Raw genomic sequence first — 17715 nt, forward strand, 5'->3', positions numbered from 1 at the left:
GACTTTTTTGTTTTAGTCCTTTGGGCACACTTCAATATCTTTCTAATAACCGTACCATGCAATTACTTTCATAAATCTACTTCCAGCTCATGACATTTGCACAGCTTTCCAAAAAGGAGTTTATGAAAAATACCTACATATCTAGATGATTACCTGATTAACTCCACATAATCTCATCCTATGGATAGATGTAGCAATACAACATTGCCTTTTTAAAAAAAACAACAACAAAAAAACATTTCCCCTGCTTTGCATATGAAAACTCCTGTGTACTGCTGCAGAAATAACAGAGGTAACACTGCCTAAAGCAATTTGGAGTAGCTTGGAGTAGCAAATATAAAGTGGCAGTAACAGTCAAACATAATTCCACACAACTTTTGCAGGAGTCTAAATTTAATTTGCTTTACAGGACAGTTGGCCAAACAATGACATTTATCATAAAAATATCCTCTCCATTAAGTAAATCTCATTTTTCTTTCCAAAAGAAAATTCAGTATATACTCTGAGCATCCAGTAGCTCATTTTCAAGATCAGCCCACACAGATTTTTCTTAACAAAACAAAACAATCCAGCTTAAAAAAATGCAGACCAATGTAATGACACAGTCATATTGCTTTTGGCTATGTTAACTTTAAAAAACATGCCAATTTAGCTATCTTTCTTTAGGTTTTATTAGAAAAAAGCAGCAGATCAACATTACAATTCAGAGTCTAATCTAAATATGCACTTGACAATGAAGCACATCTGAATGTGGAGTGAAAAAGGATTCCAGAAAACCTTCAGTTTTGCCAATCTCCTGCTACCCAAATCATCTATCTTTTCTTCTGGCTTTCTGATGACTGAAATCAAATGAGGAACAAAAGATTTATTGCTATGAAAACAAAACCATAGTACAGTAGTATGAGTTCTGGGTGCTAAGCATATTCTGTCAAGTTAACTTAAGAATTTCAAAATGTACTTGAATCTTTTGTTTGGCCATGAAAGTCCATAAGCTGACTGACCCAAGTATAAACTGAAATGTCAGGTCTGGACAAAAAGAGTTAGACAGCATGTTAACCTCCAGTTTTCAGACAGTAATAAAAAGATACAATTCCAACAGCCAAGAAAATAAAATAAAAAAAAACGTTGATCTGACATTCAAGAGCTAAGTTTATTCTTACGCTCATTTTATTTGCACCCAAAATAATTTTAGACCCACCAGGAAAAAAAAATAGTATTTATGGACTATCACACAATTGAAAAAGAGAAACAATTGTGTTTTGACTTGGTTATTTTTCCCCCACTGAGGTATAAAATCTACATATAAATTTGATACTTCACTATAACAAATTGTACTTTTCGTAGTTCTGATTTAGTTTCCATTAAACCCTGTTTACTTTTTTCTTTTTAAACCACATAATTCTTATTTCATGTTATTGAATCCGTTTTCCAGCTCTCTGTTTATTTGTGGATCTACATTTAGTAGTCTGGTTACCACTACTAACCAGGAAAAAAAAAGTCTTGGAACTTTCTTCATCTCAACAGCACTTTCAGCAGAGCTTACTGATGTGCAAGCAAACTACAATGATATGCAGCTCTTCAGAAAGAATATTTCATTGATTATGTTTCCACTGTCCAAATGTTCTCTAAATTATTTGCTGGAAGAAACTCGTTCAATCCTGTAAACATCAGTGGGCGCAGTTTCACTAGTATGTGTGGTAGTTTCACATCCTTATACAGGAAGGCTGGTTCACAGCTACTGAAAAGCTGCAGGAGTTCTAACAGCTGATGAACTGTGGATTCTGCAGAGAAGTTTCCTTCTGTTGCTACTTAACAGTGTAGCCAAAATATTAGCCGAGGTAGCCCAGTCAATCCTTTCTTTTCTTCAGAACCTCTCAGAATATTTCTGGAAGGGTGACATTGCGAAGTAGCCACTGCTGAGAGCGGCTGCCATTGCAGTCTCTGATGCTGGGTACCTGGCTGTCCTCTTCGGTGGCTTTGTCCAGGCACTGGTTACTGTTCACATGCAACAGGGTTAATTTCTGGAAGGTAAAATAAAAAGAATTGAGTTCTACCTGGCAGAAGATAACCTTTTTATTAATAGCTGTTATAATTCTGTAAGCAAACAGGAACTAGACAAGACCCCCATGGTTACCAAGCCCAGATCCCCATTCTAAAGATTACGTAAATATGTTGTTCTGTACTGTGGATACTAAAACACTAAGTTTCACAAAAAACCAGAATGGTCTGAACCTTTTAAATGACATTGTTTCTTAAGCAATATCCACTATTCCATAAATAGTACCGTACTGCTGGGGATTTTCAAGGAGTTCGCAATTAAAGTCTGGTAAGATGTACAACTTTGATTACTAGTTATAACAGTAGTTTTCATGACATCAGAATGAATTCAATTCACATTGAACCCTTTTTTCTCAGTCAGGGACAAAACTGACCTCAAATTATGTTCTTTTAGAACTATGTTCCTTTTAAAAACACGTATACGTACAAGTGCACATGTACGTACAAAATGCATACAAAGATGCATACATATCTTTTCCAATATCTACTAATCTTACTCATGCAATCTTCCATACACCACTCCATCTACCTCAGCGCTGTTCTCATGGAAAAGAGGAGGTCTTCGGGAGTTGCATTTCCTGCTACTGTACTCTGAATACTTAGTGCATCAGTTTGTGTGTGGCACTGACTGGCATTAGTATCGGTGGTACTACTCTCTCTCAGCAGCACAGCCAGGACACTGAACTGACTGGAGAGTGATAAAAACATGCCCTATGTGCACAAGCAGCAAGATGTTTAAAAAAAGAGCAGTTCAGTGTGCTGCACTCATGCAGCAGCTGAAGAATGAAGGGACCTGGAACACATTTAAGCAGACATATGACTAACACACAACTTGCTTTTTTTTTTTGTCCCCCTTTAGTATAAACACCTCCTGAACAGAGGCAGAAGGAAAAAATATAGACAAATCACCCAACTATATGGGCATGTGTTCTTGCTAAGTATTCTCTAACTTATTTTTGTGCTTCATTAGCTAGCTTTCAGTAAAGTTCTGAAGAATATTTTATCAGTGGAAAATCTAGGTACAAAGAGAGAAAACACATACAGTCACATTTATGGCTAGGGTTAGGCACAGGAGAAGTTTCTTTTATGGGCTGCAGCAATCTTTGCAAGAGAGACTACTTGGTTCTTTCAGCTGAAGGATACATAGTTCTGTATTCTCTGCAGAATCTGACAAGCCTTGCTAGTTTAGTTTGGATCAAAATCTAACCTATAATCTAATAGATAAGTGTTAAAAAGCATTCCCCTCTTGAGACACAGAGTGGGAAAACAAACAAACCAAACAAACAAAAAACCCCACACCCTGACCTGGAACTCCTAGGAAATGCTAGTGATTTTTTATCTAGATACTATCTTCTCCTTCAAAAAACAAACAAACAAACAAAAAAGCACTTACTCTTGGGTGAATCACTGCATATAGTAAGTAATTTTACTCATCATATTTACTTAAGTCAGGTAAACTGACCACATCAAAAAAAAAAAGGAATGAATGGTTTCCAAGACTCAAATTTAAGCATTTCCATTAACATTTCTACCCAATCACAATACTGTAAAGAGCTTGCAGATCAAACCATTGATCAATGGCCAATGATTTCTAGATCTGGAGTTCAACATAAAAATTTCAAAATAAGTTTGAATGTTATGGAAAAGATTATGAAAATAAAGCTCTTTGAAGCATCTGTATCTTAAACATACCAAGATTAGAAAAGTAAAACTTTTCTTATAATTTCAGGATGCTGACTTTTTGGTTACAACAGTATTTCCTTTTAACCTTTTGAGACACAAGACATCAGATGCTGGAATTGAAGAAATAAAATTATTCCAGGTATCTACAGGACCAATAAGAGATAGTGCTTGCTAAGGATCTTGTGCCAGTCTCACCTTAACAGAATATTGCACTAGCAGACAGTCCTTCATAGGATCTGGAAGTGCACTGAAAATATTCTTCCCCCCCTTTTTTTTTTTTTTAAGGGCTCCCCAGAAAGTTACTAGGTAATTAAATCAATGCAGATGCTCATCAGGTGACCGTGAATTAATGACAGAGGGAACATAATCCTGACTTATTTCCTTGCTTATTCAATGGTCAAATAGTGGTCCCATGAAGGATTTTGTTGCTGTGTAGGCTCACATAAAAACACAAGTTATCTTATTTTAATATCACAAGTTATTAGAAGACTTACCACTGGGTCATATTCCCAAAGCTGATTTCCTTTTAGATGATGGCACTTGAGCATTGTTACTGGGCCATTAAGTTTGGAGACATCTAAACACAAATCATCTGTTCGAATTTCTTTGTTGGCAGTATATGAGAAAACCTAGACAGACAAAGAATGAGAGAAATTGAGAAAAAAAAAAGCATTCAACCAAAGAATTCCTGGGGACGGGACAGTGTAGGGGGTAGAAGTGTCTGGAGGCAGGGGGAAAGAAGTGAGGAGTGAGAGTTAAGGGGAATATTTGCACGCATTACTTCATTAATAACCACTGAACTTTTTCTTTTTTTCTTCAGCGTGTACAGAAATACTTTTTTTTTTTTTTTAGGGGTACAAACACTATAAGTTCTTCAAACAAAAGTGATGTTTTCAAACTGCAGACCGTTTCTTGCACAGGAACAGTATGATCCTCAACACAAGCAATCTGTGTATACTGGAAGAGTTAATCAAGAATTAACAAAATGAAAAAACAAATGTTAAAAAAAGTTGAGAGTCGGCACACAGCCATGCACATTAAAAACAACATTTCAGGAGGAGGCATGTTGTTTTGCTTTTGTTTAACTAACAATGCGAACCAGCAGGTCTAAACAGGAGATGGTTCCAGAGAATCTACAGGAGGTAAAGTATGGCTCACGGCAGTCTCCTCTCCTCATTTCATTTTTGACTTTGTAGTTTATCTAAAACATGTTGCAATCAGTCCTCGAAAACCTACAAATGAGAAATCAACAGATCTTCTCATGCAATCCCTCTTACAGGTATTTTCTTCAATAAGGTTTTCCTAAACTTTACTGCTTAAGTAAAATGTAATGATCACTACTGAAAGAACTGAAAAGATGTCTTGATGAGTAGCATTCCAAGTAATTCAATTCATTAATATCATTACAAAAAGTCACCTGATTTCCACCCATCCCATGGCAGTTAAAGATTCCAACTTTCTCATTTTCTTTTCTTGCCATGTTATCCAGACATTGGTTTGTCTCCACGTTTCTTATCTTGGATTGAAAAAGAGCACATCACAAAAAGCTGTTATTTTTAGAAAAGAACTAGGCCCATATCAAACCACACTGGCACCAACTCTCTCCTTTATACACACAGGGGTTATTTGAATGAATTGTAAAATATATGAATGGTACTACAATGAAAAAACACTATCTGAGGCTCACATTCCCAGGTAACTGTTCAAGCTACTAGGTTAAAGAATCATGTTTCTTTGCTTTCTTTTGGGGATCTTCCCATATTGTGGGCCCTTTTTCCACAAAGACTCAGCTGCAACAGAAGGGACACAATTCTGTCTCCGGACCCAAACTACCAGAAGTTTCAAAACACTCCCCTAGGCACAGTGGGTTTAATTCCCTTTGAAGTCAGGGGAGATTGGGATCAATTTCCTCACTTCTTGAGTTATAACCTTAATCCCTCTATTATTATACAGTAAACAGCATGAATATCGGTCTGCTGATATCCATACAGCAGCCTGAACGCCTGCCCTGTTTTGTTAAAAATGTTTCTCTTTTACAAACAAACACAGTATAAAATCACCCTACAAGAGGTGTGATATTTGGCTCAGCATGACTTGTAGTGGGGAGTAGGGCCTACTTATTTAGGACAGCATCATCTGTGCTACCTCTACAGTCATTGAAAATAAAGACAGACAGAAATGTCCAGCAAAGCTTAGGGATCACTGGAATTTGCTGGTGACTGAAGAAGATTCTGGGGGTAAAGTTCAGAGTAGCGTTTGTTTTGTTTTTTAAACAAAGTCCTTGCTTGATCTGGTCTAGTTTTGTTAAGCAAAACTCTTCTCTATGTAGAGAAATTTATACACAAAGTTATCCGTAACTATGAATTTCTGAAGGACTGTTTCTAAAGGCCTTTTATGTGAAATTTAGCACTGTACTAAAGAAGGGAAAACACTTCAATTACAGTATTGTATAACAAATTTTGTTTTTCTGTCTGAGAAGCCAGATGTATCATTTTACAGATGATGGGAATATATGTGCAAGTTACTTGAACTTTGCTGGAGGTTAACTTGTTTATACTATTCAGTTCAGAATACAAACAACTTGCTGTGCAACATACTTTTTACAAACAGTAGACAAATACATAGGGTAAAATCTTACCTCCCCCAGAGAAAAGTAATGGCGTGGAATTTGGGAATCAGGATAAACGTTCTCGAGGTACCAGGAGAAAGGCTTGCACTGGAGCTTGCGTCTCAGCCCAAGACGTGATGATATGTCCCCATAATCAACTTTAGTAACTCCTAGAGATAAAGAAAAAAACGTTGTATTTAATTATTACCAGTGAATTTGTATGCAATTCCATTTAATACAAAAGCGATTGGTATAATACATTGCTTGCAATCATGCCTATACTTTTTTTTTTTTAATAAGTATAGCATTATGCTTTTTATACTCACAGTGGACAAGTTAATCAGTACCCCTGACATCTTTCTCCTGATAACTATACAAAAGGTTGAATCACTCCATCTGTAGTACACATGACAACTTCTGAGCTATGGTTTGTGGAAGAATATGAATGCAACTGCTTACTAAGTTAGAGGAAAAGGCTGAAACTGTTACAATCACTAACACCATTCTATCCCCAATGCCAACTGGAGTGTATATGCACCGTGCAGCATATACAGCAATCTCCTTCAGTGGAGTAAGCAGAACTACGTTTTAATTTATTTCTGTAAGCCAGATACCACCTGCTGAACCCTTCATCATCCATCTAACTGCATAAAGAAACAGACAAAAAGCAGCCTTCACACAGGGAACTAAGCATTTAATAATTTAGTGTTTGTTCAATATAACTGCAGCAGTTGCAGGAACTGTGTTCACCATTAGGCCAGTTACATTTTTCTTGTGGTATTTTGCCTGCCTTCTTTTTCTCTTTTGTTCCTTATTTATCGAAGTGCTCTATTCTTCCTGTATCTTCCCACCCCTTTATGGTGGTTTTAGTTTCTTCGGAACATTAAGTTGTTCAAATCCCATCTGGAAATGGGATGTGAAAGGTATGCACAATCAGTAGGTATTTTTAATTCATTAGAATTAAGCACTGTTATTAATATTCCAATAACAGTAATTAAGGGTAGGATAATTTCCAGTTTTCAGGCACCACATTTTATTTGTATTTTCCATACTATACTTCAAATCACATAGGCCAAAGTAATACTTTACCACACACACACAAAACCCAAAAACCACTCAATTTAAATTCCCTCCACAGACAGCTCAGCTGGCCACTATAGCTAAAGACCTGCAGTTACATGCATTTTTCAGAAATCCCTGCACTCAGAGGATGATAAGTTACTTCTAAAATTGTTGACCTTTTGAAATTGAGTTTGAGATATTTTGAAGTTGGTATCCTGTGTTATTAAATAGAACTGCCAGTAGATGGTGTATTTCTACTCAATTAAGACAGATGACTGCATTACTTCAGCTGTTTGTAAATATCACTAAAATCATTTGTAATTTCAGTATTCTAGAAACAAACAATTCCGATTAGCATTTTTCTATATTTCTTTAAACTTTAGAGAAGACTTTTCTGACTTTTGAAAAACTATTCTGGGGAACTATACTAGTAAGTGAATAAAAGCAAACGAAAGCTTTTCTGTTTTAATAACATATTCAATAATGTGAATAAAAATAAATATACAAAAACAAAACAACACCAAAACAGTACCCTCTCTCACCAGAGCAAAGATTTACTGTACATCAAAAAGAATACTCTCTCAAGAAATGATAAAGAAAAGGCAGGCTGCCTTGCTGAACCAACCAGAGCTGAAGTACAGAGTCATGAAAGTGAAGCTGATGTATAAAACAGTTATCATGCCATCCTTGCAAGAACCTTATGGCATTCAAAACTCATTCATGAACAGAATTTGCTACACTGATTTTCACAAAAAGAAGAAATAGGTTTTGCCATTTTACTGAATGGCATAAGAATTGAAGTCTCAACCATATAGAATTAAATACCAAGTGACACTTAATGGTGTACAAATGTGTTACTTCTTAAAGTAGTTTTAAATGTCACCATGTAGAAGAAATGTGCCAGCTGATTTTCACTCCATTACACTGAAATAAAAGGTGTACATTATATCCATTTAACCACTTTTAGCATGACAGACCTGAAAAAACAAAACCCCTCTGAAGTCATGTCTGCTCCAAACCATATACTGGCACGCGGATTAGAGTTAGCATCAGCTTTGCAGCTGGACTGGATAGCAGAAAGAGCACAGTTTGCCTTAGTGGTGTTCTTTAAGAAGGCTAAGTTACTCTGTTTTCCAGGTAAGCAAGTCAGTCTCTTCACTGCTTCTGGTACCTTCTCTATAATCAAAAATGGCTAGAGTATCCCTAAAGGTTTGCACTACACTGTGAAGACACAGTTACTAATAGGTAACAGTTTGGGGTAGAAATAGAAGCAAACCAGGAAAACTGCAAAATAGAAATCACACAAACATTTAAAGACATTTCTGAAATATTTTCTGCACACAGTAATAAAAAATGATATATGCACTGAAGTCTTAGATATGTCTTCCAGTGTTTTTATACTTGGTTTTAAAGGTTCAGACAAAAAAAATGCAAACTCATATCAAATAATCCCAAAACCAGTCTTTTGTACAAATTTAAGATTCATCTCAGCACTTGCTGGTAATGTCACTGTTGAAGAAATCTGGTATGCAGTACCAGGCTACTCTGAACAGGAAAGACTATTACATATTACTGAGCAATCAGAACTCTTGGTTATACTTACACTTTTACTCAGAAGTAATCAAATTCTTTGATTTGACAAATGCATATTTCTCGCCCAAGCGGCCATTTTTGCAATTTGGCTACTAAGCATCAGAAGAAATGTTTAGAAGCTACTCACTCAATGCTATCACTATTTTCTGAAAAATTTATTCCTCTATTTTTGAGAGATAATTCTATACACTGGGAAGGAACCATTTCAAAATTAGTAAATTCTCCACTCTTTTCGCTGTAACAGTACAAATAGCCTACTGCTTTTACATGCAAATAATGTCTATCAGTAGAATACTCCTTCAGGAGTTTAATTATTAAATTATTATTTATTAGGCTTCCCAGTGGCCATGTTGCAATAGTTTTACTGTCCTCAAAATTTCAAAAGAGCTGAAGATTTGCTTGCCAAGTTCAATGTGGCAATATATTTATGCTAAACTGCTTTGAAAAACAAGAAGCATCATGTTTTCATCATGAGTATAAGCCACTCAATCATTTTTCAAAAGCACTGCATGAAAGCTGTTTCATCCAAAACCGGTCTTCTGTTAAAAAAATCATAGAACTTGTTTTTATTCAGTATTATGACACTTGATAAGTAATAATCATTAAAACCAATTCAAGCAGTTATGCATTTACATCTCCAGTTAATGCTATAATAGGGAATACTAGCTGAAAACAAGACCATATGGAATCTCTCCGTATGTATTTTGAAGATAGGTTTAGATACGTTGCAAGATCAACTACCATTGACTCAGTGCCTTCTCTGTCCTCCCCACCACCCAGAAACAGAAACGTTATCCTGGACTTACCATGCTTGGCTAGAGACAGGCTGATAAGTGATAAGAAATTAGGCTTACTGATCCAGTTCTCAGGATAACACACCTATGTCTGCCTAGATGGTTCTTGCTTAGATAATTCTACAGTGCTGTCTTTTCAGGCCTTCTACCTCTTCAATTCAGCTCCAGTGCAATCAAAGATAAGTTCTGGGTAAAACTTTTGATCAACAATAAAATTAATTTCCATACACACTAGACGAGGCTCTACCCAAGCTCATTAGAGCTGCTTTTTGGGATGCCTGGAGCGTACCAGCTGGGATAAGAGAGGCTGCTGAATGACAGCCATGCGCACTGGCCCAGGAACAGGAGGCTGCATGTAGGAGCTGCAACTCAGACTCACGTGCAGCACGAGGTTTAAAGCATCTATGCTTCACATTTAGATGGAAGATAGCAGAAAATGCCGCAACGGTCAGTTTACCATTAATTAGTAGTTATAAGGAGGTGCGGGGGAGGTAGCTGTGGTAAGCCAACCTCATGCTCTGCAGCTGCTGCTGCGGAAGGGGGCAGTTTCCCTTGCTCAGCTTCAGATTCCTGCTGCACTTCCTGTGCTGACACAGGTGCTAACTTAACCAGTAGAAAGCCAGCCCAGAGAATAAAACATCCTGAGGAGTTTATGTCAGCTGCTTTAACTTGCTAAATGAACAATCAACAAGTGAGGGGAGGACCCCATCATGACGGGCATGACGGGCAGGGTGCTCTCCTTGCAGCAAACTCTTAGATTGACACCACCTCACCTTGGCAATCCCGTCACAGTATCTTAGACTACAGAAGGAGAGGAAAGAGCTACACTAAAAATCGTAAAGAAGCAGCAAAGTCTGCAGAACAAGCTAACAGGAGCCAGACTATTCACCTGCGTGTGCTGGATTCCAGCAGGAAATGGTCTGGGAAACAGCACCCTGCTGAAACACACAACTGTGAGAAAAACTGTAGACTAATGCAGAAAGACTACAGCTAATGCCATTACCATCGTGGAGAACAGCTGTTGTGTGCAATGAGATAGGTTTGATTTTGGCTGAGCTGAACCTGCTGCAAAATTGTCCTGCCCAGCTTCCTGCTGTACCTATCTACTTCTAAGCAGAAAGACGGCTTCTAAAATGCATGAAAGCTTAAAAGAGACAAATAATTCCTACTAGGTTGTACTTATTAGAGGAAAAAAGGATTACAGGCTCACTTTTCAAGAGTGCAGCTTTCCATTTAACTACATTACATCAATAGTAAAAAGTCTCTTGAGTTCTTATCAGTCAAACAGTAAGCCATTTTTTTCAGACAATTCAGATTATATGAAGTGGGAAAAGCTACCTGAGAATCTTAGGTTTGCTTTCCCGGACCAATCCCTCTGCAGTTCACTATCTTAGGGGAGCAGAAGAGAAAGGATATAAAGGAGGAAACAAATTTCTTGTTAGCTTGGCTCAATGATGCCTGTCAGAGTATTAGTTCCTTCAAAATCCAGTTTTCTCATCCATGTCAACTAACGGGAAAAAACATGGATGCACGGACGATTGCCTGTTTTCCTTTCTCATCTGCACCCAGGCTTGCAAACCAGCATCAGCTTAAAAATTCTCACCTTGCTCTTTGCAAGAAGTTGTGACACTGTCACAGTAATACTGAAAGTACACACTGCACTAGTAAAGAGTTTCACAGGCTGCATACTGTAGTCTGCCAGAGGGTCGCTACACCATCATCCTGCAAGAACTAAACATTTAATTTTTACATTAGAAGGATGCTTGGAAAACCAGAACATGGCTAAGCGAGTCAATGCAGCAGAGATTCACCGAGTTGGCTCAGAAAGACGCACTGAAAATTTACAGTGATATTTGCTGTCAACAGGTAAAAATCAGCAGTTTGCACACCTCGTAAGCCTGGAGATACCAGAATGATAACAGTAAGGGATCTGGGGACTTCCCCAAATAATAATTCATTCTAAATAATACCTGCTGGCTCTAATGGTTCACATGGATTTGGAGGAAAGAATGAGCAGCACCGAGTATAATCTCTAAGTTCATTCTCAAACAATAAATATTAGAGATAAAAGAGAGCTAACTAGAGTACTAACCATTTTTTTTTCACAGCCCCCAGCAACAAGCCAGTTTCAGAATAACCTAACTTATTCAGGTTCTGTATGATCCTACAATTCTTAAAACACTTGGAAATTCTAGCATCAAACTTTAGTGCAGCAGTATGGATATGCGTACACAAATGAGACTGTGCGCCAGTTGGCAGGTGCAGATGCTCTAAGAACAGCTTAGAGCTCTTGGCAAGAAAACATCCATATCCACGAAACGTCCAGGCTATTAGCATACAACAACCTATGCAGACGTACATCTTTCTAAAGGAAAGAGAATGTACAGTGCAATTACAGCTAATTGCTGAAGTTACTTTCCCCTTTTCAACTTTTACTGATTTTCTAAGTGAAATTTTTACACTCCTTTTCTCCAAGAGGAGAATGCATTTATATTCCACAATACTGCAAACCCATGAAAGCAAGCCCTATCAAAACAGTAATTCTACAAAACGAAAACACTAACTTCCTTTTGTAGCTTATGCTTACCACATGAAATGGGAGCACTACAAAGGTTATATATATATATATATATATAAAGTAACACAGCCTTACCACTGCGTTGAGTAATTCAGGTTTGTTTTCAAGGGCTTATTTTTATAGTTAGGTGTTCCTAGCTGCTTAGTACATCCAAAAATCTAGCTTGACATGGATCCATAAAAGCAATCTTAGCCAAAAATAATTGCAGCTACTTATATACAACCTACCTCAATGATATATTTATACATGTGATGTTTGAACTCATAATGCTTCATTAATAAAAACAAAGGGCGGTAACCATAAGCTATTAAGCTTTTGATTTCACCTAAAAGGCTTTGAGTAGTACCAAGATTTTTTTTTTTTTCCTTTTTTAAATCTTACATGTCTTAAGTAATGTGTTCTCTTAAGAAAAAACAGTATAGAGAAGCATGGTCATTTGTTCTCACAAGTATTCTCAAAACCTGTAATCTAAATTTGATGTTGTTCAGACTCATGCTACATTGTATTATAGGTTTTAAATTTCAACACTTATGCAGGTTTAATAAGCAAGTCATAAGGGAATACTAGTTTTTAAAAGTACTTATTTGGAAAAGCAGATTCAGCATATAAAACTACTGCATAGTGTTTGAAGTTGAAAGTCTCTATATATCTCAAGTAGTTATGGGTGTCTGTTGCTCCCCAAAGTTTGTCTCTCGTTCGTTGGCTTTTTAAACAACAAAACAACCTGCAGTGGAAGGTAATAATTCAGTATTTCCCAGGCTTCCTTTCCTTTACTGAAAGTTTCTTTGCACAAAGTTTGAGTTTATGGGAAATTTGCTTTCATATATTACATTTTCATGTTTTGTTAACATCCATTTTTAAGAAACATCATAAATAACATCTCAGTCAAATATATCGGCAACTATCCTACACTCTGGATAGCGAAGTGCAAACACTACCAAGCCAAATGACGTTAAGTTTTGCCACTCCTGCTACAGCAATTCACTTAAATCATTTCTGATCGATTCAGCCTTGAATGCCTACAACACAGAAGCCAGAAGCCAAACACCAGCACATTATGAGATGCATTCGGATAGCTAGCTTTCAGCACTACAATTGAACTCTTTGACGTTCTACTGAGTTTTAATTCCCTTGCACAGGAAGCTCATTCATAAGTCATGTTCATATTTAAAAAAAAAGACTTCAAAGACTTCAGGGCACATCTCTGGTTAGGCTAACAAAATTATTTTTTAATTAAGGTCTTCCTTTTTGTACATCTTACATGAGCTTTGTCTTACAAACTTCAAAGCAATAACATTTTTATCTAAATGCTCATAATACTCATGTTCTTTCCCAGTAGTAATTCTTTTAAATTCTTAATAGATATTTCTCATAACCAAAGGCCTGCTCACCTGGGGAAATGATATAAAAAAAGTTTTTGAATTCATCCATCCAAACTTCTGCAAGCCGTCTGTTATTTTTGTTGATTATTTGCCCCGTACCTCCTGGAAAAGTGTATGGTGTTGCTTTTCTGAACACATGCCCAACATGTGAACAAGTTACAATTTCCAAAGTGCCACCACACTGCCAAATCTGAAAGCGAAAGAACAGTTACTGCATAGCTTCAAATGGATAAAAGATATATATTTAAAATTGTAATTATTTGCTTTTGTTCAAGTTGGAGAAACATTAGATAACATCTAAAACATACACATACTGCATGGAAGAGGAAAAATAAGTCTGTTTCCTGCTCCACAGGTAAGAATGCTTACAAGTGTGAGTAGGATAGCATAAGAAATAGTTTATCAGGCCTCACAGCATGGGATTACTTTAGAGAACTGGGCAAGCTGACAGCAAAGGAAGGAAAAGGCTCGCAAGAATCACAGGGAATAACAGGTAGTAATTTGTCCACACAGTCTACTATAAAATAGATTCTCCATGTAAAAAGAAGATACATTTTGAAAAATTTTACTTGGAAAGTATTTTCAGTTTTATTTTGGACCTCAGATTCAGAAATGGCAGATTCAGAAACTTGAATTTCTACAGAAGTGCCCATCTATATACTCTGAGATGACAAGTGAAACAAAAGGAAACAGTTCTATTTGGTAGCAATGAAAGTGAAACAACAGTGGTTAGGTCCACATCCAACTGAAAACATGAAATCATTAGGGTAGAGCACAACAAGAACAGAGAGTAACAGAGCTGCTCACATTTCACTGATGTGCTAAACATCACTGACAGCATTACTCTTAACTTATGCTCGCCAAGTGGATTTTCTAACTGAATTCCTTCTTAAAAAAGCCCACGTGTTTATTCAGGATGAACGCTCTGATTACATTTCTGTCATAAGCCTTTCAGCTACTCATCATACACTTTTCCTCACTAATAGGTACAGTTTCTGCACATCTCCACTGGAGAAACTTGACAGGAAGTATACTGCTAACTGCAAAAGGAGAGGATGCTGTTGCAGTCATCATATCTGTATTTTGCAGAACTCGAAATGTCCTGACTGTAATAAAACACTGAACAGAGATGAATTTTTACCTACCCTGAAAGAAATTTCTAAGTTTTCTCCACCCCAAATATCCATTCCAGCATCATATGTTCCGATTTCCTGAAAGTAATCTCTGTCTATTGAAAAAAGACCTCCTGCCATTGTTGGTGTCCTGAAAGAAAGACCAAAAAAAATAAGCATCAGTCACTATGAAGACATAATTAAATACATTTCACGCTTACACTGACGAAATGGCTTTTTATTTCTCCAGTTGGTAATTTGTTCCTTCTCAGTAGGTTTCTGTCCAAATGCAGTTACCATTGATGCATTTGCTAGCTCAAAATTTTCCAGAGAAGGAACAGCTACTGACAGTTGTTCTTGTTTTCTCACTTCAAGTTTGACTCTGTATAGAGAAACAGCCCCAGTAAGCTGCTACCGTTCCTGGAAAAGGAGACTTCTGCCTCCAGTGATGGTAACTCTCATAAAAGGGAAAAGTTTCTTACAGGCAATTTATACTTCTGTCAACTACTCTTGAAAAATTACAAAAGGCCGTGAAGTGGCCTGCTTGCTTTCACTATTATTGCTTAACACAAGAAAATTGTACAATCGGAGTTACAACCAGATTTTCTTTACAACTTCCTTATTGGTAGGAAGTAAAGCAAGACTGTGCTAGTTTCTCCTAACTAGCAACACCTAGTTTCTCACAGCAACACCTCCCAAATTCACTTGAAAAAAAAAATTAACAAACTACACATTCATCTGTTGATATAATTTTGTATTTCATGTCTACAAATTGTTTTTCCAACTTGTTTTTTTTTTTTTTTTTTAATGACCAACCGTTCTTCTGCAACACTTTAAGCTCCTCCTGGAAGAAATGTAAAATACAAGCTAGAGTGGTAACAGTCTTTTAACTAAAAACCTGTGTGTTTTTCCCCTAAAAAGGATGCCGGAAAAAAAATGCTCCTTTAAGCACCATCCTGAGAATGTGTTTAACTTCTTAACCCCTCAATTTCATAAATCTTCATAACGGAAAAACAAATAAACAATAATACTGAACACCACATCCTTACCTTTTTGGTTAGTATCTTTCTTTTCAGAAAGATAAGGCCAGAAAATGTAAATTTGCAATTGTTAAAAAGTACATATTACAGACAACTTATCTGTGTTTCTCATTATATTCGTTATAACATCTACATGATATGCTAGAATAAATTTGCCTCCCATCCATGCATTTTGAAGACATTAAGTTTATGTATGCACATAGAAATATATATATATACATGCAAAAAAAACGACATTCAAAATACTGTTTACTTCCTTAGAACAAAAAATAAAAATGAGGCATGCTTCAGTAAAAATCTGTGCATCATATAAAAACTAGCAAAGAGCTAGCAGCTAGCTGGTACCTGGCATAACACGCAGAAATTTTTCCACAGTGACATACTGCTAGCTTCCTTCCCTGCTTCCAGAAGTTACCAATAACTAACCCATGTAAAATAACCTTTATGCTATTTCTTCATACAGACCAAAATGATGCTACAACACAATTCATTAATTACTTATATACAAGATTAACCTAGAAAAGACGTGTGTAAACATCAGGTGAACATTTCACCCAATTTAATCATTACCTAACAGGAAGGGTTCGATCTCCTTTCCGTCGATCCATCTCTCTCTGAGGAACTGGATACCAACGAAAATTCAACTTCCAGTTGAACCCACCATAGGTCATATCAGAACCTGCCATATATTCAAAGGTGTCATCGCTAATTACGTCAATGATGGGACACACTACTGTTCTCCTAGAAAGAGGAAAGAACCAAATCTTATTAATTCAAGTGTCAGGAAAAAAAAGTTGTTTTCCATTTTTAACAGGTACAGTTTAAAATTTCAAATGCTATCTTTTAACTGTACTCAACAAATTGTTACCATGAAAGATAACAAGCTCTATCTTGCTAATTAGAAATAATGTCTTTTTCTGACCCAATTTTGGCACTAGCACTTTTTTTTTTTTAATAGTATTTGCATTATTATCAGTAATAAATAATCATCCTCCTGCAGACGGAGGATTTGATCACAGCATATCTCAATGTCACACAGCAACTGAATATAAAAGAGAAGAGGTTTTGTTTTCTATTTAAGTGCTCGAAGTAACATTTTGAAGTAACATTTTGAAATTAAGACTCTGACAGTAGCCCAGGGGAAGTACTCCAATAAACCATCAGGACTAAGAGATTATAGCCATCATTAACAAAGTATAGCTACTGCAGCAAAGTCAACAGGAAGAGGTTTTCTTGTTCACTGTCTTGACATCATTAAGGCATATACTCAGAGATGATAATTCTAATCATCTTAAAGACACTTAAGTAACTGTCCTCAAGCAGGCTTCCTCTCACAGAAAGCTCAGTAAAGATTCAGGGATTGAAACTAAGTTCAAAGGATTTATTTTGTTGGGTTATTTGCAAAAATTATAACACTTTACAGTGTCTGACAAAAATTTCTATTGATAACAACTTAAAGGCTACTGTTGTGTCTTTGCATGGTTCTGTACAGATTCATTAGCTGCAGCTTTGTCATAATGTAATGTGGTATCTCGTACCATTAAAATGTAAGTGACTTGCACCTCTAGCCACAAGAACAAAACAGATCTGTAACACTGCGCTTAGCAGCTAGCCTATTTAATATACTGCTTATTAACAGACTAGCCTGCAACTACAGCATTACTGCTCAGATATATGAATGTTTTATAAAGCAAATCAATTCTCTCTTTTTTTTTTGTTTTTGCTTTTAACTCTGAATACAGTTTCCATCACGCTAACATGGATGTAAGTGTTGTGAATATAGACTTTAGAAATACAGAGCTATG

General features: G+C 36.5%; 1 protein-coding gene across 4 annotated transcripts in view; it reads right to left on the bottom strand.

The window, feature by feature from the left end:
- Positions 1-375: 375 nt before the first annotated feature.
- Positions 376-17715, bottom strand: part of GALNT1 (polypeptide N-acetylgalactosaminyltransferase 1) — an 83001-nt gene continuing 65661 nt past the window's right edge. For all 4 annotated transcript variants that reach the window (XM_066992615.1, XM_066992614.1, XM_066992613.1 and 1 more), the window contains 7 exons: positions 16481-16651; positions 14904-15021; positions 13768-13948; positions 6380-6519; positions 5159-5257; positions 4236-4370; positions 376-2021 (listed from right to left, as the gene is read on the bottom strand). In XM_066992615.1, coding sequence (XP_066848716.1) covers positions 1875-2021; positions 4236-4370; positions 5159-5257; positions 6380-6519; positions 13768-13948; positions 14904-15021; positions 16481-16651 — 991 coding nt within the window. In that variant the 3' untranslated portion in view covers positions 376-1874. The remainder of the gene's footprint in view (positions 2022-4235; positions 4371-5158; positions 5258-6379; positions 6520-13767; positions 13949-14903; positions 15022-16480; positions 16652-17715) is intronic.

Source organism: Anser cygnoides, chromosome 2 (assembly GCF_040182565.1).
Source record: "Anser cygnoides isolate HZ-2024a breed goose chromosome 2, Taihu_goose_T2T_genome, whole genome shotgun sequence".
Classification (NCBI taxonomy): domain Eukaryota; kingdom Metazoa; phylum Chordata; class Aves; order Anseriformes; family Anatidae; genus Anser; species Anser cygnoides.